The sequence below is a fragment of the Sus scrofa genome, chromosome 3 (assembly GCF_054392235.1).
Source record: "Sus scrofa isolate SSC_HxYL_T2T_F1_AM1 chromosome 3, Sscrofa_HxYL_maternal_Yorkshire_Landrace_v2.0, whole genome shotgun sequence".
Classification (NCBI taxonomy): domain Eukaryota; kingdom Metazoa; phylum Chordata; class Mammalia; order Artiodactyla; family Suidae; genus Sus; species Sus scrofa.
Window position 1 is genome coordinate 88,771,009 of NC_139385.1, and position 27,754 is coordinate 88,798,762.

At 43.0% G+C, this 27,754-nt stretch overlaps 1 protein-coding gene across 3 annotated transcripts in view; it reads left to right on the forward strand.

The window, feature by feature from the left end:
- Positions 1–27,754, forward strand: part of SPRED2 (sprouty related EVH1 domain containing 2) — a 121,901-nt gene that overhangs the window by 66,915 nt on the left and 27,232 nt on the right. For 2 of the 3 annotated variants that reach the window (XM_021087443.2, XM_021087444.2), the window contains exon 2: positions 21,196–21,373. The exons of the other annotated variant lie outside the window; for it this stretch is intronic. In XM_021087443.2, coding sequence (XP_020943102.1) covers positions 21,196–21,373 — 178 coding nt within the window. The remainder of the gene's footprint in view (positions 1–21,195; positions 21,374–27,754) is intronic. 3 annotated transcript variants of the gene reach the window in all.

The window sequence follows — 27,754 nt, forward strand, 5'->3', positions numbered from 1 at the left end:
ATATTAAAAAATGCTTCAGATTCAAAGTGAGAATCCTTTTCATTCCTTCTCATTAACATTTTTTTAAGGTACGGAAGAAAGGCTATTTTAAAAACGCTTGCTTGCACTGAAGCCTGGATTTTGTGATCTTACAGTAAATGGGGTTGTCTCTAGATGCTTTGGCAGATGCCACACTCAGCTCAGGGTTCACTTTGTCAAAAGTCATCAGAAAAATAATGTGACTTAAATAAAATGATAAAATAATGTGACTTGAAATTAATGTGAATTAAAAGGCAAATAGCTGGGAGTTCCCACTGTGGTGCAGTGGGTTAAGAATCTGACTGCCACATCTTGAGTTGCTGCAGAGGCTCAGGTTTGATCCCTGGCCTGGGAATTTCCATATGCCGTGGGTGTGGCCATTTAAAAAAAAAAAAGTGAATAGCTAATTTGCTCTGATTTCAATGCAAGAGTAGGTTTCGGTATCTTTTTTATTTTTTCTTTCTTTGAGGCCTATAGAAATTATTACAGGTAGGTACATAAAAACATTTCTTAAAGTTCCTGATGGATTGGTGTTTTCTGTGAAAACATCTTGCTCTTCTGTGATTGGTGTAGTTTTGGGGTGGGAGTTGTTTTTGGTTTTGGTTTTTTTTGTCTTTTTAGGGCCGCACCTGTGGCACATGGATGTTCCCCAGCTAGAGGTTGAATTGGAGCTGCAGCTGCCAACCTACCCCACATCAACAGCAACACAGGATCCGAGGCTTGTCTTTGACCTATACCACAGCTCACGGCAACACTGGATCCTTAACCCATTGAGTGAGGCCAGGGATCAAACCTGCATCCTCATGGATGCTAGTTGGGTTCATTACAACACTGAGCCACGATGGGACCTCCCCACTCCACCTTTTTGGGGTGGGGTCCAGATTGGCATAGTTGTGACAAGCTCAGGTTCTGTCCACATTTTTTCAGGGCAGCCATAGATTTCTTTTGGCTTTGGTGACATTTCACCCTCAGCGCATATTGATCGTTGCCATTGGTGGCAGTAGTCACCCCTAGGGTTGTGTCTGCCCCTCTTGGTGGTCCCTTGCCACTGTGCCAAGAGCCTTCAGTCCAGAGTGACCACATGGTTTTCAGAGTCCTTCGTTCCCTATGGAGAGAGAGGGGATACAGAGCAGTGTCGGTGCTGAGGGCCTCCTATCACTCAGCTTGGAAGCAGTCAAGAGATACTGAGTGAGCTCTGTGCTGGGTAGTGTGGATTTTAAAAATGCTGTGATTCAGCTCCAGCCCCATCCTTGCTTTTGTTCCCTTTTCATTGGGGATCCGTCGTTACTGGCGATGGGTTCCTGCTGAGTTTTCTTTTATTCATAGATAAACCGGGGTCTATAATCCAGAACCACTGTCCAGTAGAAGCCACTTTTAGCTCTCCCCTTCTGGCTCTACAGAATCTAATTTTCCTTGGATGGATATCGGGAAAGAACTGACCTACTTAAAAATTGATTTGATAGTTTTGGTGGCCATATTTTAAGTCAAGTAGACCGACAACCTTGGACAAAGGATTTTTCTCCCCCTTCTTCCTTGAAGGGAGTGGCCGTCAGAGAAAGCGTTTGAATCCTCTAAGCTTAGAGCTTCCCTGAATATTTTAGCAACACAGATTAGTAAACATCTTTCCCAATTTTCGAGTTTTGAAGACCCCTCCCTTATTTAACATCTCTTAAAATTTTATTCTGATGACTGAAAACTATAATGAATTTAGTAACCATTTAAAATTACTACATTGGGAGCTCCCCATTGTGGCTCAGTGGAAATGAATCTGACTGGTATCCACGAGGACCCAGATTCGAGCCCTGGCCTCGCTTAGTGGGTTAAGGATCCGGTATTGCTAGGAGCTATGGTTTAGGTCATAGGCACGTCTAGGATCTGGAGTTGCTATGGCTGAGTGGCTACAGCTGTGATTTGAATCCTAGTCTGGGAACCTCCATATGCCGTGACTGTGGCCCTAAAAAGACAAAAGAAGAAAAATAAAATTACTATGTCAGAGTTCCCATTGTGGATCCATGGGTTACGAACCCAACTAGTATCCATGGGGATGCGGGTTTGATCCCTGGCCTCACTCAGTGGGTTAAAGATCTTTTGTTGCCGTGCACTGTGGTATAGGTCGCAGACATGGCTTGGATCCTGTGTGGCTGTGGCTGGCAGCTGTGGCTCTGATTTGACCCCTAGCCTGGGACCTTCCATATGGCACAGGTGCAGCCCTAAAAAAAAAAAAAATTGCTGTCTCTATTAACATTTAAAAATACTTACTTGTATTTAGAAAGACCTGTTCAGTGAGTCCTCAGTCAGTTCTTGCTGTCCTTGGTGGATGGTTTATGGATGCCTGGTTGTAACTATAACCCTGGGAGAAAACTAGACCTGTCTGTTGCCTGTTGTCCTTTGCCCACTGATATGCTGTTACACTGTCCTCCCCACATCCGGGATTATGGCCACTCCGCCTACATAGTGGGTGGATTAATAGCACTTGTCAGTAAATCTTGTGTCGTTATCTGGAAATATCAGCTTTCCTGAGTGGCGCAAAAAAAACCAGAGACAAGTACAGAACAGCCTTAGGGCATCAACCCCACTCTTAAGGACATTGAATGGGGTGAATGACCACTCTCTTATCAAACCCAGCATGGACTTTATTTGTCCTGAGCATTCTGGCAGGTTTGTTTGCTAGCAGTCTGTTAGCATTACCTTTGATGCCCAGATTGTCTCAGGACAGGTGAGGGACAGTCACGGGAGCCATGCCCATTTCTAGTTGGATTCTTAATCACCAACATTTCTTCATGACTAATGATCACCGAAGAGCAAGCAAATGCCTCAGATCCCGGGTGGCTCTTCAGCCCTCTTGGAAAGCTTCTGGCTCACAGGACAGGCTGCCCTCATTGCTGTGCACCCAGAGTTTACTGCATTATCTTCGAGGAGCTCTGCCCAAGGAACCACAGCAAGATGTTATCTCTTCCAGAGTTCACCCCAAAAGATGACTTTGCACTTGCTGTGTTAATTCGTAGAGCTGTAAAGATTTTCAGATTGGAGGTGTCCATGTTGGATTGGGCTTCTTTTACGGTTTTCTTTTTAAACACTTAATCCTTGTACCCATCCAGGGGAGAAGATGGGTTGCCTGCCATCACTCTGGCCCCGGGGGGGCCTGCTGTTTGACTGGGCCTCTTGAATTCCTTCAAATGGAGCGCAGACAGCATGTGTCATAGAGGCTGCTTGGGAAGGGTGAGGAGCAAAATTAGTGTCTGTGGGTGGGCATGTGTGCTCATCACATCGCCAAAGAGCTACAGTGTGCAAAATCTGGCAGGGACACGTTCCAAAGAAAAATAAAACTGCCCCGTTTTCTGCTTTGAAAAATATTGAAAAACATCACTGAGCCCCCATGTCAAAGAAATGGAACTGTTAGAAAAGCCTTGTGAGTGTGTGCAAGTGTGTATGTTTTTTTTTAAATAATGGTAAAAACTGAGGTTGGAATCGAAGAAATAACAAGAGACTAATCATAAAAAATATTCCTAGGGATTCTGTCGCTTATATTGTAAACATGATAAGCATTCTATTAGATTCTAATTGGCTGAGGATTAGGGGGAATTTGAGCTAACAGTTGAGGGAAAGTCTATTATGCTTAACTTTCTTCTGTTCTTCCTTGAGAAGTTCTTGGAAGAAAAGCCATTTTGGTCTCAGTAAAGGCAATTACAAAGAAATGTCTGTGTTTTGCATATATGCAATTTGCCTTGTATCCCAAGGAGCAAAGTGTGGGCAGCATTTACCTTTATATTCGAAACACAAGGACTCCCTTGTATAGTTACCTTGAGAAGGTCTTGCAGATTTGTTCATTGTTCCTCCTAGTATAGAAGAATATCTCTGAAAGTGTAGTTATAATGTATATAGTTTGCACAATGGACATAGGCTGCTTTTATAAGTAGGGGAGAGTTTTGTGGGCTTTTTTTAAAATAGTGGTAATATTTGCTTAAAAACAACAGAAATATCCTTTAGCCAAAGCCACAGTTTTATGAATTGGGGATCCTTTTTGAATATGCCCGTTTCAAGTGGCCCCTTTTTATTTCTTAAATTAATTAACTTTGCGTGTTTGTGTGTGTGGCAGAAAACATGACATAAAATGTACTATCTTAACCATTTTTAAGAGTCGAGTATATTAGTGTTAACTCTATGTATATTGTATAGCAGATCTCTGGAACCTTTTCATCTTGAAAAACCGAAACTGTCCTCATTAAACAACTCCACTATCCCCCTACCCCTGTTCTTTACAACCACCATTCCAGCTTTTCTGTTTTCTATGAGTTCAGCTCCTTTACATGGGGGAATTTAAAAGTGAAATCAGGCAGTATTTGTCTTTTTGTCACGGGCCTCTTTTACTTAGCATCATGTCTTGCATTCATCCATGTTGTAACATGTGACAGGATTTCTTTCTTTTTTAACACTGGAAAATAGTGTGTTGTATGTATTTTCTTTATCCATCATCCCATGATGGATATTTAGGTAGTTTCCACCTCTTGGCTATTGTGAATAACGCTGTAATGAACATGAATGTGAAATTTGACTGCTTTTTGAAATAGTAGTTGACTTTCAGCAAATATGAGCAAGTACCTATATGCAGACACACAAGAAAAAGTGCCGTCATGGCGAGTCACGCTGTGTTTATGTAGCCTTTTCGGTCTACACAGGCGCTTCCATGTACTGAGTTACTTGCTGTGGGGGATTGCTAGGTGTGTAGCAGTTTTCAGTCCAGGACGGTGTATTTAGGGCTCCCTCAGGGGTGGCAGCTTTCCCTGAGGTGGGCTTGGTCCTGGGTGGTGACTGAAGCACACTGGTGAATGAATGGGGCTGTGGGTGGTTCCTCTTGGTCAGACCTTGAGCCTGGAGCCCCTCTTATCCTGATAAAGTGGCAGCCTGCGGTGACCGCATGGCTTCATGGTATTATAATTGCATCTGTTGGGCCCCAAAGACTGCCACCTTGCCAGGAACGCTCTCTGTTAGAAGTTCGCCCTGGCTGCCTGGTTGATCTGCCTTGGGCAGAGGTCTTTAGCTACCACTGAATGCTTGACCCTTCGGCTTGGCTGGACTCCCTGCAGCAAGCATGTTGGTGATGGCCAGGAAAGCCCAGATTCAGGAGCTTAATAGCCTCCAAGGCTCTCAATTTTCTGTGCAGATCATAAGTCTTGAAGTGGCATGGCTAGGAAACTTCCTAATTAGCTCTGATGTTTCTTCCAAGTTCTTTTTGAAATCAAACAAGAATACCCACCTACCAATGAAACAGTATCTTCAGAAGATGGTGTTAAACTATGAACCAGCTTGGTAGCTAGTTGGCCAACACATTCTCCTTACTGCCCAGTTCTTTTATGGCAAGAAAGCAATGTATCGGAAGCGCATATCCCAGGCGGGTGGCTGATTTATAATATCTCAGAAGGAAGTTGACCTCACAGGTCAAATCCCTTCTTTTTGCATAATCGAGAACTGGTCAGGAGTCGCTGCTGCATGATGACCCTGTGAGCCTTACCTTGTTCCAGTCTTTCTAATTGCTCCCCACCAGTTATTGCCGCTGTAAAAGAAAAACACAATTGCCCCAGAGACACTCGTTTGGAATTCCTAAAGCATTGGCACTGGTCACATCATCACCCTGCGTTTATACCAGTCATCATGAGTGTGGGTCACTGGAATGCTTTCCTTTGGGTTTGTCTGCTAGCTTGTGTCGCTGTAAAACTTTCTCAGCCATATTAGCAAGTGATGGGCAGGCTGGCTTTTTTCTGGGCCATTTAAGATAGAGTAGCGCCAAATTCCAGGGACCCAAATGAAGCCTCCATCAGGAGTTGAAGAGTTTCTCCTTGCTTGCCCTTCCTCCCTGACCCCACACCCACGTAGGAAAACTCTTGGAGTAGAACTGACCATCCCACCAGAGGAGGGAGAGTTAAGGAGGCTTCAGCGGGCAGTCAGAGCCATGTGGGGATAGATCTGTGAGTCAAGTGTCTTAGGAATTGATTAGGCTTCCGTGGCCTGGAAATACACAGCTGCTTTATCAAAGGTCTACAAGTAAATGCCTTGCCCTGTTTTTAAGTGAAGCCATTGCTTTGTTACCTTTTCCTAACATTTCTCCCATTTCTCTCTGAATGTAATGGAGATTGGTACGAGAGCATCTGTCTTGAGTCAGAGGATAAAGCTTATAGGATCAACTATGTGGGAGAAAAGAGGCAGGCCCCTCTTCTCTCCTTAGCCTTCATTTGCTGCCTGAGTATGTCTTGGTAATTTTCTTCCATGTGTCCGAGGAGAATCTCAATGCTCATGGATGCATCAATGTAGCTAGATGGCTAGGTTGTACTTGTTTTGTTCAAAAGATCTTATTCAACTTATTAAAACTCAATTTTGTCTTCTCCTTGCATTTTCATATTACTTTGATAGGCCAGCTTTGCTCCTGGGAACTTGAAAATTGCACAATACCACTTGCACTGAGGGAACATAGCTGATAATCTGCCGTGGTTTCAGGTCTTTGTGGTTTCAGAGTTTTTCTTCAAAGACGTTTTCAGTTGCCTTTTACTGCTGAAAGTTTGCTGATACGCTTTTGTAGAATATTCGCTAAGCCCTCTGGTGTGACTTTAAGGCCATGTATTTTTTAACACACAGTTAAGAAGCCAGAGTTGAGAGGGCGCCTCCAAGGTCATTGGGCCCCTCCCCCCCCCCATTTTGTATGTGAAGAAACTGGGGCTCAGGGGTCGAGTCTTCGGGGGTCTTGGCCAGAAGTGAAAAGGAGATGTGCCGTAAAGGTCAAGTCTGCTGACTCAGGGCATTCGTTTACACATCTTGTGGGTCCAAAAATGAGGATTGCCTCTGTTGCTGTGAAACTTTAGCAAACTGAGGAGGATGTCGCAGCCCCACCCCCCGCGCTGCCATTCTCACGGGTGGCTGTGATTCTTTCTAGCTTCAAAAGTGTAACTAACTTGTTCGTAAGACTCTTCGCTAGTCGTAATATAAGACATAAACTCTCCCTGCAGGCCCACCTCTGCCTCTGTTCCCATCTCTACCTGGGAAAGGAAGAGGTCCAGAGTTCTTCAGGGAGAACAGTTGCTTTGTCTGTGCTCTGTGTCAAGTTTTTATCTCTGATGAGCGAAGTGGCAGAATCCTAGTAGAAAAGGAATTAGACGAATTTGTCATTATTGCTTCCTGAAAGGGCATCCATACCCAGTGGATCTTAAAATTCATTCAGCCTGTTGATAACAGGACTTGCTGACTTTTTTTCTTCTCTGTGAGCTAAATTTTTTTTTTTTTTTTTTTTTTTTTTTTTTTTTTTTTTTTTTTTGCTTTTTAGGGCCACACCCGCTGCACATGGAGGTTCCCAGGCTAGGGGTCTAATCAGAGCTACAGCTGCCAGTCTACACCACAGCCACAGCAATGCCAGATCTGAGCTACATCTGCAACCTACACCACAGCCACAGCAACGCCAGATCCAAGCTGTGTCTGCAACCTACACCACAGCTCATGGCAACACTGGATCCTTAACCTGCTGAGCGAGGCCAGGAATCGAACCTGCAATCTCATGGTTCCTAGTTGGATTCATTTCCGCTGCGCCAGGACAGGAACTCCTCTGGGGGCTAAATTATTACCTCTTTTGTTTGAAAACAGGTCTTACTAAGGACTGACTTTTAAAGGATTTTGTGGGTTTAGAATTTGGTATTACCCTTTTGACCATGGTTTGCTTTGGAGTGGAGGGTGGCAGATGGCAGTTAAAAACTGGGAAATGCGTCCTGGATGATGTAAGAAGTAACCAGAATTTTCAGTTCCATTATCAGCATTTTCTTGATTTAGTGTAGATCACCATTTAAAATAGAGCACTGTAAATTTTCTCTCTTTCTCCTCAAGAGTCTTCAGGTGTTCAGAAAAGTTGAAAGATGTGTACAGGCAACACCCACCAGTTCCAGTCTACAGCTAACATTTCACTCTTACATCTTTATCACCCCCGTGATCTATCCATCCAGCCATCCCTCAGTCCATCCAAGATGCCATTTTTTGTTTTGTTTTGTTTTTTGGGTTTTTTTGGTTTTTGTTGTTGTTGTTTCACTTTTTAGGGCAGCACTTGGAAGTTACCAGGCTAGGGGCGAATTGGAGTTGTAGCTTCCAGCCACAGCAACACAGGATCCGAGCCACATCTGTGACCTTACACCACAACTTGTGGCAACGCTGGATCCTTAACCCACTGAGCAAGGCCAGGAGTCAAACCCATGTCCTCATGGATACAGGTCAGGTTCATTACCACAGAGCCACAGTGGGAACTCCAGCCATCTTAATTTTTTATGCATTTCAAAGTAAGTTGCAGAGTATTTGATAATTCAAATGTCTTTTAAGCCCTTGACTTGGGGGGAGGGGTGCATAGGAATTCATGATTTTCTGCAGCCTGCCAATAAAATACTTTTGTCCAAAAAAAAAAATGAAGTAAGTAAGTTACAGATACCATGTACTTCTCCCTGACCAGTTCAGCATGTGATCTTTAAACACTGTCTTCCTTTTGGATTTCTCTAATTCAGTGAGAAAAAAAGTAAAGATTTCTGAGAAAGTCAGGTGCTTAAGTTCAAGGGCTGCAATTTAAAGACCTGAATTGTAGATTATTAACCTTAAAAACTCCCTTTGCCTTTTGTTTTTTTAAAGTACCAATTTTTCTATTCCATGTGTACTTTAATGTGGTGAGAGTTAATTTTGTTTAGTAATCTAACATTTCCATTAGCTGGCCTTTGGGGGTTTAAATGTGGATCATAAATACCATTTTTGGAAGGGTGTGTAAAACAGAGGGAAAGTCAAAGAAAATTACTGCTTTTGGAGTAAAAAGTAGGAGAAGAAAGGGTTCCTCAGCGGTGGGTTGTTTTGCTTGTTTCAAGTTGGCAATCCTTTGATCTTGATTAATTATGAACTCCACTGAACTCCAGGCTCAGCAAAGCAGCAGATAATAAAAGCCGCATCATAAACCTGGATTCAGACTTTGGCCTCTCGCCTGCCATGGCTCTCTCATCCCACTTCATACTGAGTGATCACCCAGGAACTCACCCTTGAGGACAGACCATTTCAGTCTTTGAGAAGTAGTAGACTCACTCTAGTTTGGTTTGAATAAAATAAACGTCATTTTTTAAAGTGGTCTCTTCATGTCAGAGTTCGTGTTTTGGTGATTTTTGAGAATAACTCAGAAATCTCCATCGATGCCTTGAATGGTAATGAACTAGGTGATAAACGCTGCCTGTAACTTCTTAAAATGTTTTTTAGGTGATCTTAAAAAACGTTAACCGCATTAACCATGTTAGAGAATCTATGCATAAAGCTATGAGAGAATTAACGCTAAAATGAAATATACATTTACGTGTAGGTATTTAGCTTGTTATTTCAGTAACTGTCTATAGCAGATAGGGTTCCTGGATATACAGGTAAAAGGAACACGGGATGGAGGCAGGATGGGGGCACGTCCTGTTGTGTCTGGCAGCCTTGCCTAATGTAGGAGATTTGCCTTGAAAGGCTGAGTCTAAATTGGAATTATTCCCCTTATGCTAATATAAACCTTACCTGTGACAGTTTGGAGAATCATTGGATGTTAAGCTTATTTTATTTTATTTTATTTTTAGTGGAAAGAACATGAGAGGTTTTTTTTTTTCATTTTTTTTATTACTCAAATGAATTTATCACATCTGTAGTTGTATAATGATCATAACAATCTAATTTCACAGGATTTCCATCCCACAGCCCAGGCATATCGCCCCACCCCCCAAACTGTCTCCTCTGGAGACCATAAGTTTTTCAATGTCTGTGAGTCAGCATCTGTTCTGCAAAGAAGTTTCGTCTGTCCTTTTTTCAGATTCCACATGTCAGTGAAAGCATTTGATGTTGGTGTCTCATTGTATGGCTGACTTCACTGAGCATGAGTTTCTAGGTCCATCCATGTTGCAAATCTTTTCCAAAAAAAATGTTTCGTTTTGTTGAATTCCATGGAATTGTTGATTGTTTTTTAAAAAAAGCTTAATTATATTTATTTCCAAATCTAAGGGTTTTTGTTGGTGGTGTAGGGTAGTATGAGATAACTTCTTGGAGCCAGTGTTTTAAAACTCAAAGATAATTTAAAATGCCTCCAGAGCCTGATAGTAAGCTAATGACCTCCATACAGACCCTTGAAAGATGAGGGTACAGAGGTCCCAAGTGGTCCACCAGGACACCCACCTAGCACTTAAGAGGCACATATGCCCAGGAATCTCCAGTTCCCTGGACCCCCAGGGTGGGGAAATTAGGATTTCTGCTATTAGTAGAGATTAGAGCAAATAGTTTTCAAATTTCTTGGAAAAAATGACAACTTTCCTTCTTTATTTTTTAAATTTTTTTATTAAAGTGTAGTTGATTTACTATGTTGTGTCAATTTCTGCTGTACAGCAAAGTGACCCAGTCATTCATATATATATGTTTTTTTTTTCATATTATCTTCCATCATGTTCTGTCACAAGAGATTGGATATAGTTCCCTGTGCTGTATTAGCAGGACCTCGTTGCTTATCCATTCTAAATGTAATAGTTTGCATCTACTAACCCCAAACTCCCAGTCCATCCCACTCCCTCCCCCTCTGCAAGCACAAGTCTGCTGTCCATGTCCCTTATGTGTCTCCGTTCTGTGGATGGGTTCATCTGTGCCACGTAAGTGATACCATAAGGCATGACTGCTTTCCTTCTGATGGTGCATTTCCCACAATAAACCGGTGCTGCCCCACACCTGTCCTGCCCCATCTCTCCAGGCTTGACCTCAGCCTGGCCTTTCTTCTCCTCGCTGAGTGCATTACTCACCTTGGGAGGTGCTCACTCAGGAAAGTTATATTGACACAGGGAGAGCTGCCAAAGAGCCATTTAAGAAATCTGTCTTAGGCACATCTGTAAAATTGCCTTTCGGGTGCTAAGATTTACTTCAGCAAACAATTCATTGCCCAGGTTTAAAACTGCCCAGTGTTAGGGTTTTAGGCGGTACATTAGCATAACAGCCCTCATGCCTTTATCTTTATTGGGTCCCAGGTATAAGTGATCCGTCATTGTGGATGTTATATACTTAGTGTTCTGGTGGTTTCTGAATTTAAGTTCTGAATTTAAATGAAGATAGGGAAAGTTTTGGGTTAAAGTGGGAGGGAAAAAAAACTATAGCTCCATCCTTAAGACACTGGATATATTCAATACATAAAATCAAAAAGTTTTAGTAAGGAGATTTTTTCAAAAGGGAAAAAAATGGAGAGCAATGTAAGTGAGTGAATCTAGCTGAATCACACCTTTATACTGGTTCAAACTACAAGGCAATAAAAGCTTAGAGGATAAATTTAAAAATGTATTTTAAAGACAGCACGGTGGAGTGATTTTAGTATAACTTTGTAAACCTTGCTGAGAAGGAAGCCCCCAAGCTAGTGTTGAATAAGGTAACCTCCAGCGCCCCTGGGTGCTGCGCTGAGTATCACCACCTCCATCCAGTGTGTGAAGGTTTGCCCTTGGAATTGGGTTGTCACTGAGGTGTAGGTGCGGGCGCCACCAGAAGCTCTGACTTGCCTCAGCCAGCTGTAGATTTTTCTAGCTCACCAGGTCTGTCAGAGAGTGCTCCCTGGTCAGTGTTCCCAGGCTGCGGGGATGTCAAAGGATCCCTAATTTCCCTCCCCGGTATTTCTTCAACTAGCTCCTCACAGGCCTCTTAAGCCTCTGTCAAGCTTACATGTTTAACCTGATCTTTGTTCCTTTTTGTCTTGGCTTCATGGACTTTCTTGGCCCTGCTGGGTCACAGGACACATGAACAGCAGGTGCCACATGGGCCAGCTGGCAGCGTGTCCATTGTCTACGTGGTGTGTTTCAGCCCCACGTGCCAGAATGGTCAGTGCTCGTGCCAGTCTGGCTCTTGTGGCCAGAAAATGTACGGTGGCCCTTGAAGATTGGAAGGGCATCTCCTTTTTTGTTGTTGTTTTTGTTGTTTTTAACCTCAATGAGATTGATTATATTTATTGTTATGCTATCACAAACCCAATTTTACAACGTTTCCATTCCAAACTCCCAGCCCTGGAAGGGCATCTCCTTACAGCAAACTATAATGTAAAGGAAGATATTATTATAGATATTAATTATGGTTAAACAAGGTACGGGCATTTATTTTGAATCATAGAAACACTAGGTTATAAAAATAGGAGTTCATAATAGTTATTTTAAAGGAGTGTTTTTGAATCAAAATTTCAGTGGGAATTAAGTACTGGAAGCCCAGGAGTTCCCATCATGGCCTGGCAGGTTATGAACCCAACCAGTATCCATGAGGATATGGATTTGATCCCAGACCTCGCTCAGTGGGTTAAGGATCTGGTGTTGCTGTGAGCTGTGGTGTAGGTTGCAGATGTGGCTCAGATCCCAAGTTGCTGTGGCTGTGGTATAGGCTGGCAGCTGCAGCTCCAATTCAACCCACAGCCTGGGAACTTCCACATACCATGGATATGGCCCTAAAAAAACCAAAAAAAAGTACTAGAGGCCCATGTCTAATAAATTTCAACTTGCTAGGATTGGCTCTAAAGAATGATTTATACATTATTAAATGTAATAGTCATTCCTATTTTAAATATCAGTTGTGCTGGCAGTGTAGTTCATAGTAATAAGGAAAATGACCCCTTGTAATCTGTGCACAAGAAAATAGTGTGTGGGTGAGTAGGTCTATTTGTATGCTTCAGGGTAGCCAGGGAGCCTGAGCCACAGAGATGCTGGGCTTCGGTGGGGCATGCGAGGATGAGAATGGGGCCACCCCATACCTCTTCCTTGGGGTTGGAATGGAACTCAGACAAGGAGGGCTCTGGTGACCTTGCAGGACAGCAGAACTTACTGGCTATGACGAAAAGTTAAAATGAGGATTCCTAACACATTGTCCAGTTATTTTCACTCCCAGATCCTAAGCCCAGCCCATGGTAAAGGAGGAAAACCTATTCACACCCATAATAGAAGCAGGAACCCCTGGCTTTCGGCCTGATTAGTTCCTGGATGAAGGTTCCGTCCCCAGGCATGGCGCGGCAAGCACTCATTCTCACCACCACCTTCCACTACCACGTTATATATTGGGGTTCCCTTCCTGGAAATTCATTACATACCATTTTTTAAATACCCAAATTGGTTGCAAAGATAGAAAAGCTGTAATCCTCTGGGGCGGAAGACTGTATGGGCAGGAGGAGCTGCAGCATCTCAGAAAGGCAGAGACACAGTGAAGATTGGAGGAGAAGCCTGGGTAAATCTGGGCACTGGCAGAGGGCCTTGGCTCCATGCATTCAAAATTATGGTGTTGGTACCTGTTCAAGTACATGGATTCTCCTCCTGGCAGATGCTGGGGTAGGGTCGTTTCCAAGACGACTCTCCATCAAGTGTACTTCATCACTCGTTTCATGGATGTTAAATAACTGTGGAGAAGCCTTTTTCTTACGTGACCGTAGCCCACTTTTTAGCTCCCCCAAGTCTGATATTACGCAAACCAATTCTCTTTATCAAGCAAACACTTAACGTGTAGAAAATTTCTTCTTTGCTTTGTAGTGCCTGTTCATCAGTGTTTGAGAGGGGAGATGGTGTCTTCACCAGCATAGGCTACTGTGCGGTCTCCCTTTCTAGCTGGCTTTTCTTGTCACTGTCGCTTGTAGTGGCTTAATCCTTGACCAACAACACACATTTTGGTCAACAGTAAGCATGCAGAGCAAGTGTCTACCTTGAGGGACATGTATAGAGCTGAAGACCACATTACTACCATGCATAAAGCTACATATGCGCAGTTTTCCTTGCTTATGAAATTTGGATTATATAAATTCTTAAAACCAGGGCAGTCCCCTTTCGAAAGGCTCTTAAGGAAGCTCCCTTGCAGGACAGCAGGTTAAGGATCCAGAATTGCTGCGGGTGTGGTACAGGTTGCAACTGCAGTGCAGGTTTAGTCCCTGGTCCGGGAACTTCCACATGCTGCAAGTTTGGCCCCCCCAAAAAATAATAATAGTAAATAAAAATTTTTTTAAATTCTTTAAATAGTTGATACTTAATAGAACTCAAGAACCCATCAGCCATTTAAATAGAATATGACTAATATCTTTGGCTTCTCAACCCTTTGATTCTGCTGAAATATTTTGTGTTTTTTGTTTTCTTTTTTTTTTTCCCCCTTTTTGGCTGCCCTGGGTCATATGGAGTTCCCAAGCCAGGGATCAGATCTGAGCTGCAGTTGCAACCTACTGCATCCTTAACCCACTGTGCCCCTCCAGGCATCAAACCTGTGTCCCAGCACTCCAGAGATACCACCAATCTGATTGTACACAGTGGGAACTCCTGGATTCTTTTTAAAATATGACAAGACACATATATTTCACTCATATATTTTATTCATATGTGTAATACTTTACATATTTGTGTGCATGATTCAATGTAATCAAAGACCTTTTCTAAGTCTTAGGCACCAGGAAGATTTGGGGAGGCCAGGGGTGTGATTACAGTGAGGGGTGGCCCTGACTCCCCTGGAGGGCATAGTGTTATATTTGGCTCAGCTGATGGCTCGGGGTTGTGCTGGGGCCAAGAGGGAGGCTGAGAGGCTGAGATCTTGGCTAATCCCTCTCAAGGTCTGGTGCAGTAGAGAAGGCTGAAAAGTGGGGCTGGGAGGAAGTGAGTGGCATGTTTAGCGTAATGCAGAGATAAAGGAGCCGTGTGATCAGATAAGGGGGATAAGTATTTATGGGGGATGTAAAAGTTCCAGGCTCCAAAATCCAAGGAGGAGAGGCAGGAACAGAGGCAGTTCCCAGATGGCAGATGAACTGATCCTTTACAGGTGCCTGAAATGTAGGCTCAAACCTGTTCTTTATAAATCTGCCTTGCGTGAATAAGCTGGAGGTCCATTTGGGATTTTCTCCTGTTGTCGAGGGCCTTGACAGCCTTCCTGTGCCTCTGCTTTCTGACAGCTGAAGAAGGTGGGCAGGCAGGAACCCAGTCCTCAGTGGCCAGGGAGGCTGGTCTTTAAAGACCTGTTCTTGTAATTAAAGTCAGCCTTTGAACAGAAATAATTGCAATGACTATAATTTACCAAACTTCTCTGTATCAGGCACTTGACCTCTGTCACTGCGTTTAACTCTCAGGACAGCCCAGCACGGCATATCCTCTCTTGGCTTTTTGCAAATGAGGAAACTGAAGCTCAAAAAGAGGCTTCTGCAGCTACTAAGAAGGTCAAGGCAGTGCCAACCTGTCGGGCTCTGAATATTATTTCCAGGGACACTGCTGTGTCTCACCATTTCCTACTGCTCTTTTGTTTACCTCCGTAACGTGGTCCAGGCAGATCCTGCTTTGAATCTGGGGAGAACTTAGGACATAAAGGCCTGAGATCTAAAACCACTTGTGCCATCTTGGAGTCAGCACCCCATCCCCCGCTAAAAAGAATCTGTCTTTGAAATCATTCTTTCTTCCCTTCCCCATCCTGCCATGGGATGTCACCTACCTCTATTGCATGCTGAGTGATCATAGGGCAGCAAGTCCTCTTTTTACAAATCCATGTGTGTGGAGTGCAAAGCTTTTTCCTTAAAGGAACCACATTTGGGCAAATCCCCAGCCCGATTCAGAAAAGCTGGTTTTATTCAAAGTGCACTTAAAGAATATGTTGGCATTTGGGTGATGGTCAAACACCACATAATGACATTGATTCTTAGGGTCAGTTGTTGTTGTTGTTTGTTTGTTTGTTTGCTCTTTTGGCTGCCCCTCGGCATATGGAGTTCCTGGGCCAGGGATCAAATCCAAGCCACAGTTGTGACCTAAGCTGCAGCTGCGGCAGCTCTGGATCCTTAACCACTGTGCCGGGCAGGGGATTGAACCTGTGTCCCAGCACTCCCAAGGCGCTGTCAATCCCATTGTGCCACAGCAGGAACTCCTTAGGGTCAGTTTTAACTTAAATTCAGACACCAGGGCTCCATTCATTTGGTGTTTGGACCCACGCCTGGGACTTCACCAGGTCCTAATCAGTTACACTGGTTTAACAGTTGAAACTTTCAGAAGCATGAGGTTGTTGTTTTTTTTGACAAGGAATGTTTTTGGACCATTTTTCTAAAGCACACCCGTAGCATTTTCCTTGTGCAAATGAAGAGACTAATCCGCTCTTGCCTGTCCTGCTCCATCACCCCCCAAAGCAAACCCTACATCTGGTTTAAACATGTTGTTTAATTCTTTCCAGAAAGAGGGAGGGAAGGTGGGAAGGGAGTTTTCCTTCTTTATACCTTTTTGGTGGTGGAGTTCATTGTCCTTTCTGTTCTGGGCGGGGTGAGTGCCTGAGTAACGTAAATACACCACGGATAGGAAGCAGTTGGCGTGCGGCCATGCAGCTGGATTATCCAGACATCCCTCGTAGCTTTTAGTGCAACACTTTATCCCCCTGCCCTGTTTTAAATAGCTGGTTGCCTCCGTTAATGCTGGCTGTTGGGGTTGTTGGCAGAGGAGATGGGGGGGCTTCTCCCCCCACCACCACCCCTCCCAACACACAGCCCATTACAGAGAAGTCTGTGCCCTCAGGAAGGAGCTGATGAGGAATCAGGTCAGGAAAGAGGATGCTGCAGACCATAAGCAAAGGGCAAAATTAACAGCCCCTGAAGTCTGGAAGCCGGGGTGAGTTTTTTTTTGAGGTTTTTTTTTTTTTGAGTCTCTAATAAATGCATGCTTTTTGGAAATAGGTCTATGGCACTAACATAAGTAATGCAAACTTCCATTTTTCATGTTTACTTAATCCCTTCCAAAGACGGGAGAAAAGCACACAGCTGCAACAACAAAAAAAAGTAAAAGCATGTTTTAGCAAGAGGTATGTAGGGTTTCAATTATTCACCTTGGCCATTTCCTGTTGGGATGAACACATAGTACATTCACAGAAGATTTGAAAAAGCTGCGTTTCTTTCTTCTTCTTCTTCTTCTTCTTCTTCTTCTTCTTTTTTTTTTTTTTTTTTTTGGTCTGTTTAGGGCTGCAGCTTTGGCATATGGAGGTTCCCAAGCTAGGGGTCCAATCGGAGCTGTTGCTGCCGGCCTGTACCACAGCCACAGCAACATGGGATCGGAGCCACGTCTGCAACCTACACCACAGCTCACAGCAACGCTGGATCCTTAACCCACTGAGCAAGGCCAGGGATTGAACCCACGTCCTCATGGATGCTAGTTGAGTTTGTTAACCTCTGCGCCACAACAGGAACTCCCAAAGCTGCGTTTCATACTGGAGATTTATACATCCTAGGAAACCTTAGTTTTTCTAGAATAAATGGGGAATGGAGGGGAGTAGAGTCACAAATTGTATGTAACTAAACAAATATCATAAAATGGTCTGAATCTCTCTGATCTAAAGGAATATGCATGTTGAATCTTGAGATGAATGGATTAATGATAGAAATCATGTGATTTTCAAAATTCAGTTTTCCTGTCAATGACAAGGAAATCTTTACCCTATTCCACTTAAGCTATTGTGGCTTGTAAGTAAATGATTATTGAACACTATATTTTCTCAGATTGTATTAGCTACAAATAATTTTTTAAGCCTGTTTATAAGTATTGTCTATTTAACCCATTAATTCCATGATCTACTACCTATAAGACAGCACCCTAGGTTCTAAGGATATGGCAGTAAACAAAAAGGGCAAAGTCCCTGCTCTAGTGGAGTTCCCATTCTAGTTGGGAAAAGTGGGCAAATAAGGCAGATGCTGATGTAGTAGCATTTAGAGAGACAAGGCACAGTGAGAAGATTTAAGAGGAATAAGGGGCGCCACTTTATTATATAAAGTGGACAGAGAAATCTTCTCTGGTGAAATAACCTTGGACAGAGACCTGAATGAAATAAGGAGCCTAGTTGGTGTGTGGAGAGAAGAATGGGGGGTGGGGTTTGAAGGGAAGGAAATAGCAAGTGCAAAGGCCCTGTGGCAGGAGTGTGCTTAATGTGGAGGACCATCGAGGACAGTGGGAGTGAAGGAGAATGAGCAAGGAGGAGAGCAGTAAGAAAAGCACAGATTTACTTTCATTCATAGTAATGTAAGAAGCTATTGGAGGGTTTGAGCAGAAGGCCTTTTGGGGGGGGGGGAACCACACCCACAGCAATTGGAAGTTCCCAGGCTAGGGGTCAAATTGGGAGCTCCAGCTGCCGGCCTATACCACAGCCACAGCAACGCAGGATCCGAGCTGCGTCTTCGACTTGTACCACAGCTCACAGCAACGCTGGATCCTTAACCCACTGAGGAGGCCAGGGATCAAACCTGAATCCTCATGGATACTAATTGGATTCTTCTCCACAGCACCATAACAGGAACTCCCTGAGTAGAAGGTTTTAATCTGCTTAATGTGACTTACCTTTCAATTTCCTTAGGAAGTTGGACAAGTGTGAAAGTAAGGAGGCCAGTTTGGGTCTGTTATAGTCATCTGAGAAGTGTTCTGGGTAATTTCAAAGGAAGAGCCAGTAGGATCCACAGGTGGGGGGAATCACGAGTTCAGTTTTTTACACATATTGGTTGAGGTGCCTACAAGATGCCAAAGCAGAGAAATCACATAGGCAGTTGGTTTCACTAATCTGAAGCTTAGGGAAGAGATCTGGATGTGGAAATGTGAGTTGGGGCACTGTTCACACAAAGGCAATATTTAAGTGCAGTTGTTGGCTTGATTCATGGATGGTTTGGCCACAGTTAAAGGAGAGGAGGCAGCAAATGCTGGTAGTGACTAGTAGGCATGCTGGTGGGTGCCAGGGCTAGGTCTCTTGGGATGGTGTCTATTTTCTCAGTGAAATTAAAGTAAGTGCATCCATCATCTGAGAAGGAGGGGGCAGGAGGACATACGAAACCATCTTCTTAGGGACATGTCCAGGAAATGTAGCAGGATGCTGGCTGGACCCACTTGAGTTTAGTGGTTAGGACTTCACACTAGACCTACGAGCACAGTAAATTGGGGTTTTTCCCTCTAACCGTGTACAGCAGCCTGATTGAGGACATGGAGTTAAGTGGATGGAGGACTACACCAGGGTTTGAAGTTTTGCCAGGGAACTAAAATGAAGAAAGAGGGCAAACAAGTTAAGGTTTTGTGCAAGAGTATCATGACGGACCATGGAACTTAAGTTGGGTAGAGAATCAAGTGAGAACATGAGGGTGTGGGGAACAGGGAACAATAGATTGTTGGCTCCGGTGGGGTGAAGAATTGTTGGAATCTAGGAGTTCCCTTGTGGCCCAGCAGGTTAAGGACCCAGCATTGTTACTGCAGCAGCTTGGGTCACTGCTGTGGCATGGATTCGATCTCTAGCCCAGGAACTTCCACATTCCACAGGCACAGCCAAAAAAAAAAAAAGAATTATTGGAATCTAGAGAAGGTAAGCTGCACTGTAGGGAGGTATGGCTGGAGAGCAGGATGCTCCAAACTGACAAGGTCAAGAGCGTAACTTAGACATGCGTGCCTGAGGCTGAGTGTAAGACCAGGGCATTGGAGGAAAAGAGTTCCAGAAACTGAGAGGTCAGAGACTTGGAGGAATCCTCTGTGTGAACAATGAAATTACAAAGAATCATGCCAGGGATCATGGCAAAGAGATAGAGGGACAATGAGCCCACCAGCTAACCTCTTCAAGGTATGAAAGATGTGACCCAGAAATCTGCGGAAGATTGAAGAAGGGCAGTGGGGGCAATGTCAGACTTAGGGGCTTTGGAGGAACTGGAGAGGGGGCCGTTTGTCAGCCATGGAGGTGAGTACCCTCCCCAGCATCTCTTGGCTCAGCTGGAAGGATGCTGGAGAGAGAAGGCGGCCTTGTGAGTGAGCCACGTGCCTCAACCCAAGGGCATTTTCTTGTAGGTTAAGAAAGAGAAAGGAACTTCCTTGAGGTACCAGGAGTTGTCAGTTTCATAGAGGCCGGAAGGAGAATGAAGGAGAATGCTGGTTGCCCGAGGCTGGGGAGAGGGGAGAATGGGAGTTAGTGTCAGAGTTTCAGTTTGCGAAGGTGAAAAAAGTTCTGGGAATAGATGGTTGGCATTCTGGTGATGGTTGCCAAACGATGTGAATGTGCTTAATGCCATGAAATGGTCCTGCTTAAAATGGCTAACGTGGTGAATGTTCCGTTGTGTGTATTTCACTGCAGTTAAAAACAGGTGTGAAAGGAAGGGCTGAGGAAGTAAGGGGATCGTTGACCCTTGAGTCCCAGGGGCACAGTGGGAGGGGAGTTGGGTCACAGTAGTGGGTGAGCTGCGGGGCAGCGGGGAATCTGGGTGGCTTTCCCTTCGGGGGTGAGAGGTGAGGGATGTGGGACAGAGGGACCATCTCAGTGGTCCCCAGGAGTTTGTAGATGGTTTGGCTAGGCTCTGAGCACCAGGCCTGAGGGATGAAAAGAGGGGGTTCTGTGTTACTCTGCATCTTTGTCTCCCTAGAATCTGGTACAGCACCTGGCGTATAGAAGATGAGAATGTATGTTTGAAGCATTAAGGAAAGGAATGCTATTCCAAGTACGAAAACAGCCAGTGAGAATTTAATGGTCTTGCCGAAAGTCCACATAAATTTCCCCAAAAGTGATGAAGAATGAAAAGAAGCTAGAGTTGGTCTCTGGAGGAGAAAGGATTTTTGGCAAAGGTGCAAAAGAACTTATTGCGAAATCAAAGTGTGGACTGGAAAAAATAACAGGAGGCTACACATGTGTAAAGGGTATTTGAATTGAAATATCTCCCCACCTGTATAAATGATCACATGGTGAATTTGTGATTTGGGAGTGGCCTACCCTCTTCTTATGCTAAATTAGAAGATCATTAGCTTTATAAAACATTAAACCTTGGTCATTCTGCATAGATGTAAGTTTTCAGGGTTGAAACCATAAAATCCTCTTAATTTGTCTTTTCTCACTTGTAGATACCAAACTATAGGTATCAGTTCTTTCATTTTATTATTAATACTTCCACCTAGAAACTGGAGAATGTTATGCTTTAAAACCTCCGCAAAGACTCTCAACTTTTTTTAATGACTGGGCCTCTTTTTTTTTGTTTTTATGTTTATATTGAGTTTAAGAGTGTTGTTTTTTACCTAATTATTGAGATGGGCAATCTTTTTAAGGTTGCTGCCAGGCTTAGATTTCCTTTTGAAGAGTCCCCAGACTGCTGGCTGTGGTCACCCTGCACTTGAAACATGTCCTCCAGCTCCAGACCATTGTCATGCCCCATTCTTCTTGTTGTTGTCGTTTTAGTGACAGCTATATTGTGCGTGTCAAGGCTGTGGTTATGACCAGAGATGACTCCAGCGGGGGATGGTTCCCACAGGAAGGAGGCGGGATCAGTCGCGTGGGGGTCTGTAAGGTCATGCACCCCGAAGGCAATGGACGAAGCGGCTTTCTCATCCATGGTGAACGGCAGAAAGACAAACTGGTAATGGCAGACGTGCTACGTGGGGGTTAAACCAGTAACAACTGATTTCTTGACATTAATGCATAGCCCTTTTCCTGTAGGTATTTTTTTCCTTCTGTCTCTGACCTCAGACACTTCCAAAAGCTTCCAAAGTTACAGCTCCCAGAGATGATGCCAGATTACAAAATGTAACCCTGGCTTTCCAGTGAAGTCACTTTTTACTACACACCATATAACTCAGATGCTTAGAAGTCGTGCATGTGGCTCTCTTGTTTGCGTCTCTGATGAACTAAGCTGCCTTCCTGTTACTGTAACAAGATGTTCAAAACAAAAGTATGTTCTCTATTATGAATCACATTGTAGTGAGCTGTGAAGTCAGGATTTTTTTAAACCTAGTGTTTATCCACGGAGCATGCCATCCCGGTTTGGTTGGTGAAAAGTAGAATGCAAAGACAGAAGTGGCCTCTGACATTTTGTTACTTCGAAATACACGTTTATCTAAAAGATACTGCAGCTTCTATTTGCATAAGCTAGTGAATAAAAAAACATGTTTGGGAAAAGAAAGTCACAAAAAGCAGTGGCATTACACTTCTGTAGTAATTTTATGTACTTAAAACTATGCACTTTGCAGGGTCATTAGCTCACAAGAATGGGAGTGTTGATAGTTTATAACATACAGATTCATGGCAGAATTGGACCTTCATTTAGTTCTCTGTTAGGAAGGAATCTGTGACAGGAAGGAAAATTGAGTGTCTAAGTCTGTATTTAATTGATGACCTTGAACCTGGGGAGAGCATGCTCCTCTCTGTATTTGATCCCGGAGTGTGTCCTCCAAAGCCAAGTGTTGATTTCAAATAGGCAGGATCTCAACAGATAAAACACACAATCACCAAAGGAATATATCAGTGGTACATTTGAGACTCTTGACAACGGTATGTGTTGGGTTTTATGTGCTAGGTGTACAAATCCATCTTCTTCGGCAGTGACTTCTTAATGTTTATATAAGTTACAAAATAAATGAGACAGCAATTTCTAAATGTTATATATGGGTTAACAGAAATGGTATTTTCCCATTTGATGCATTTCTGAAAATGAAATGAATGAAACTTTTTTATTCTCTCTTGGTTTCTTTCCCCTTTTTTTTGGCTGCTCCACAGCTTATGGAGTCTCCCAGGCCAGGGATCAGATCCGAGCTGCATTTGCAACCTGTGTCCCTGTGTCCCACTCCTCCATTGTGCCACAGTGGGAGCTCCAAAATGAATGAAACTTTAAAGAGAGAATATGGCTCATTTTAAGAAATGTGGCCACTCGAGAAATTCCTTACATAATAATAGATAATTAAAACATTCTTGTTTCTAAAATATTCTCAATAAACAGTGTAACCACACTAACAAGAAAAAGTAAAATAACTACCTTTTATCCAGGGTTTACCTAAGGGCTAAGTACAGTTAGCCCTCTAGTTAAGTTGTATCATCATATCCTTATAGCAGCCTGTATAGTTATAACTGAAGAAACTAAGATTTGGAAAGACTCCTTGTTCTGGGTGATCCATCTTGGGTCCAGGAACCTGTCTTCGGTGCCCTGTCACTCTGACCCCAGACTGAGCCAAAGTCACATCTGTACAACCACCTTTAGCCCTTTGATATAATTTTCCCGCTTGTGCATGTTTTTATTTTTATATGGCTATAATTGGAGTGCATAAACAGTTTTGTATCTCCTTTGTTTTGCCATAACATTCTCATAGGAAATTTTCCGTGTTGCTGGTATCAGGTTGATGTTCACTGTTTATTTGATGATCTCCTTAGTATCAAATATTAATATTAAGATTCTTTCCCATCCCTCCACCCCAATATTACCTACCCACATTTTCCACACTTTTTTTCTTTTTTCTATTTTCTTGGAATAATTTGGAGGGGTCAGATTTTTATGATTTTTTAATGCTCGCACAAAGAGCTTCTTCCAGCATAGATGAAAATTTCCTTTAATACCTTGAGGGTTAGATGTTTTCAATCTTTACCACATTTGATTGAAGTAAGAATGGTAATCTTATTGTTGGTCAATAATGAGATCAAATGTCTTTCTGTTTGTTAAACAGTCATAACTGAATTGTGTCCTTTGCGTATTTACCTGTTGGGGTCTGATTTTTCTCCGTGATACATACGCCCTCCAAACGTGATGAAGACATTCATCTTCATCTCCCACATTTGCTGCAAATATTTTTATTATCTGTTGTTTGCCTTTTTAATTGTATTTGGTATTCTTTTCCTACAAAGATTTTGATAGAAAAGGGTTTTTCTCTCTTTCCCTTTTTATTTTGACTGTGTCTGCTTTTGTGTTAACAAATTATCTTACCTGAATGGTTGTATCTTTTTAGGTCTGTTTCTTCCTGATATTTCCATGGTTTGTCATAAAATATGTCAACCTGAAATGGCCTTTAGATTGTCTAATTTAGCCCCTTCATTTCATAGACACATTTATAAACTTGTATCTTACCACTGACTTGAACATAGTAATTGTAAACTTCGATGGTTTTGTTTGAGGCCCTTTGTGTAAATAAATACGCTCAGTTAAGTTCCTGCAGCAAGGTGGACGAGACTATTATCTCTGCTTCGTAGTGGGGGAATCCAGTGCTCCAAGAAGTGATCCGTTTCCTCAGTCTAGGGCACGTGGTCATTAGCAGAACCAGCCCTGAGAACTCTCTGTGAAGCCAAAACCTGGCCCCTTCATTCCCACTCTGCCTAGGAATAGGGCAATCCTGGCTGTGGTCCAGCTTCTGTTGTGTGTTGCTGTAGCACAGGGACTGTGTGCCTCATCCCCTCCCCTATTCTATTGCTCCTTCACTCTCTCCCTCTTCTTGTCCCCCTCACATTCTGTGACTCAATGTTTCTGGACTTTTATATCCACTCTAGGAGCTCAGTTACACACCCATACACCTGGCTGTGCTTCTCCATGGGAGCTCAGTCACACACCCATACACCTGCCTGTGCTTCTCCATCTTTCCATGCCTCACCTTGCCTGTTTCACGCTCTGGCAAGTTCTGGGCTCCTAACACACAGACACGAACACACCCCTTTGGCCCCCAGGCTTCCATAATGCAACACTTCTGCCCACTGGAGGGTATGAATCTGCCTGGAAGCTCTGCAAATGGGGTGGGTTGTTGAAGGCCTGCCCCATGCATGGTGCAGTGGTGAGGGGAGGCTGGAGATCATTTTTGGAATACAGCGACTGGCTGGTATCAGAGTTCCCAGTATTCCAGCTAAGACATAACGTGCTTTTGCTGCTAGAAACAATGTGGTCAATAGCTTTTCCATGGAGTGCCGTTCCAGAATTCAGCACATTTGATTTTTGTCTTTTGAATTCTATGTTGACGCCTGTGAACTTCACTGCCATTGTTTCTTTGGGAAAAGTCTGTGTTCCAACTCTCCATTCACAAAGTTGTTATTTGGATAATTTTTTTGTAAATTGGAGACAATCGAGTCTCCCTGAGAAATTATACATAAATTAAACATTTCTGAGTTGAAGCTTATTTTCGCTGGATTAGGCGATTTTACTTCTTAAATGAATCCTGTGAGAAACCACCTTAGGAAGATGAATCACAAAATCTAAAATGTTGCTCATTCCGGTGCAGGTCTGCGAGCACTCACACATTTGGTAGGAGTTCCAGCTGGCAAAGCTCTGTGAAAGGCAATTTGGCAAGATATTAATTTTAAATGTGTATTCCTTTTTTACTTGGCAGTTGCACCTCTAAACCCTATCCTATGGAAACAGGTTTACAAAGATGTATGGAGAGTTACGGTTCACAGACATTTTTGGTCTCAGAATCCCCCAAAATGCTTTTGTCTTGTAGACTATAGCTACTAATATTTACCGTGTTAGAAATTAAAACTGAAATAATTGAAAATCATAAATGGTAGTGCTAGCATAAATGACATTCTTTATGGTAAATAACTATATAACTGTTTTCCAGGGGGGAAATGAGTAGAAGAATAGCATTATGTTGCTTTTTTTCACATCTCTTTAATATCTGACTTAATAGAAAATTGCCGGATCCTAATAGCCGCTCCTGCCTTCAGACTGTTGCAAAAGTGTGTGAAGAAAAGCCAGCCTCACAAAGATATATAGTTGGAAAATGGAGAAATATTAGCTTCTTCAGACAATTATAGATAGACTTCTTTAATGCTGCACCAAAACTGGGCTTGTGGTCATTTCTTAAATGTGGCTCTGAAACCATATCAATGACCTTTTCATACTCTGTCACATTAAAATCCACCAGTTTAGGGAGTTCCCACTGTGGCTCAGTGGGTTAGTGATCCAGCTTGTCTCTATGGCGTTGCGGGTTCCATCCGTGGCCCAGTGCAGTGAGTTAAGGATCCCCAAAGCAGTGGTGTAGGTCACAGATGTGGCTTGGATTCCATCCCTGGTCTGGGAACTTCCATATGCTGTGGATGCAGCAGGAAAAGGGGGGAGGGGCCGTGGAGGATGTCTGCTTGCTTTTCTTTCTCTTTGCGTGGATTTTTTTTTTTTTTTTTTTGATTCCTGATTTTGTAAAATCATGCATGTTAGTCACTTGGAAAATAATGGTTTACAGGGTTAAACAGATCTTCCAAATATTGATACGTTTAATTCTATAGTATCAAAAAACCACATTTCCGGAGTTCCCATCATGGCACAGTGGAAACGAATTCAACTAGGAACCATGAGGTTGAGGGTTCGATCCCTGGCCTCATTCAGTGGGTTGAGGATCCAGTGTTGCTGTGAGGTGTGGTATTGATCTCAGATGTAGCTCGGATCTGGCGTTGCTGTGGCTGTGGTGTAGGCCAGCGGCAACAGCTCCAATTAGACCCCTAGCCTGGGAACTTCCATATGCCGTGGGTGTGGCCCTAAAAAGAGAAAAAGGACCAAAAAAACCAAAACCAAACAAAAAACCCACATTTCCTAATATCACCACTGATCTCATTAGAAAAGTCTTCAAGTATTGGGAAGCTGTCCAAAATTCTAACTTTCACTTGAAAGTTCAAATTTTATTATTGGCCACAAATATCTCCTTGTTTTCCTTGAGGTGACAGGCTCACTGTGTTCATTTTCAGGAAAATGTCTGCCACGTACCCAAGTCTGAATAACCGCAGTTTCATCTGTTAGTTATTCTTTCAAGTAAACCTAGTGATCCATGAGGAAAGCAATTAGCGCAACTGCAGCAATTGGACAAGTGTTTCCTTGAGACAATTGTCATTCTTCCCTAAGTGGCAGAAGTAGAAAGGCTGTGAGGATACTCTTCCTTTTTTCCAACCCTGCATTCATGCAAAGCCAGAGGTTCTTCCATACTTCAGCCAAAGCTACATATTAATAGCAGGTCAAATGCAGAGGCAGACATGAGAATCCAGTTATGTGTACTTCCCATTTCATCACACAGAATAAAAGATGTGTATTCAGGGGCCATGATTTAATCATTTTAACTGCTTCATCAAGGACAGTCTTAACATTGAGCAGTCTTAACATTTTTTACTTTGACCATGCGACAGTGGTAAATCCAGTAACTTTGGTACTGTTTGGTGCCACTGCCCTGCCTTGACTGATGCCTCAGAACAGCCACTCTACCCACTGTTACTTTTGCACTATTAGCAGAAATGGCAACACTATTTTAAAAAACCTATTATTAAAACTTGTTATTAATAATAATTGTTAATTCATTATTTATTTGTTTAAATTTATATATTTATAAGTATTATATTTAATTAATAATTAAAACTTATTATTATTTTTAAAACTATTAGCAGAAATGGAAAAGCAAACAAGTCTTAATATATGAAAGTAGTCTTGCCATCCTAGACCCCCTGAAAGGACCTGGGGGTATAGAGGGAAGGTTCCCAGGAGCCTAGAGACCAAACTTGGAGAACACGTACAAAGATGTTCATTCCAGCATTGTCTGTCGTGGTGACCCATTAGAAATAACCTAAATGCTCATTAGTATAGAGAATGGCTGAAGAATTCTAATATATCCATACTGAGGACTATTACGCAGCCACTAAACAGTCCTTTTTACCTTCTTATATTTCTAAGACATGTTTTTGAAGAAAGGGCAAGTTGCAGAGCAATTTATAGGTGTGGCTACATTTAAACACACACCCAAACTTACATGAACATATACAAAAGCTTCAGGAAGGCAATTGGGATTGTGTCCACTGTACGGACAGCGGGCAGCTCTGGAGATGGAGAGGTGTTTAAAGGTAGGGAGGGAGAAGTGAATGAGAATAGAATCTTCATGGACTCACCTAAGTTGCTTGACTCTTTTACAATATGTATTTCTTGTGTAGTTTTTTTTTTTTTCTTCTTCTTTTTAGGGCTGCACCTGTGGCACATGAAATTTCCTGGGCTAGGGGTTGAATTGGAGTTGCAGCCGCCAGC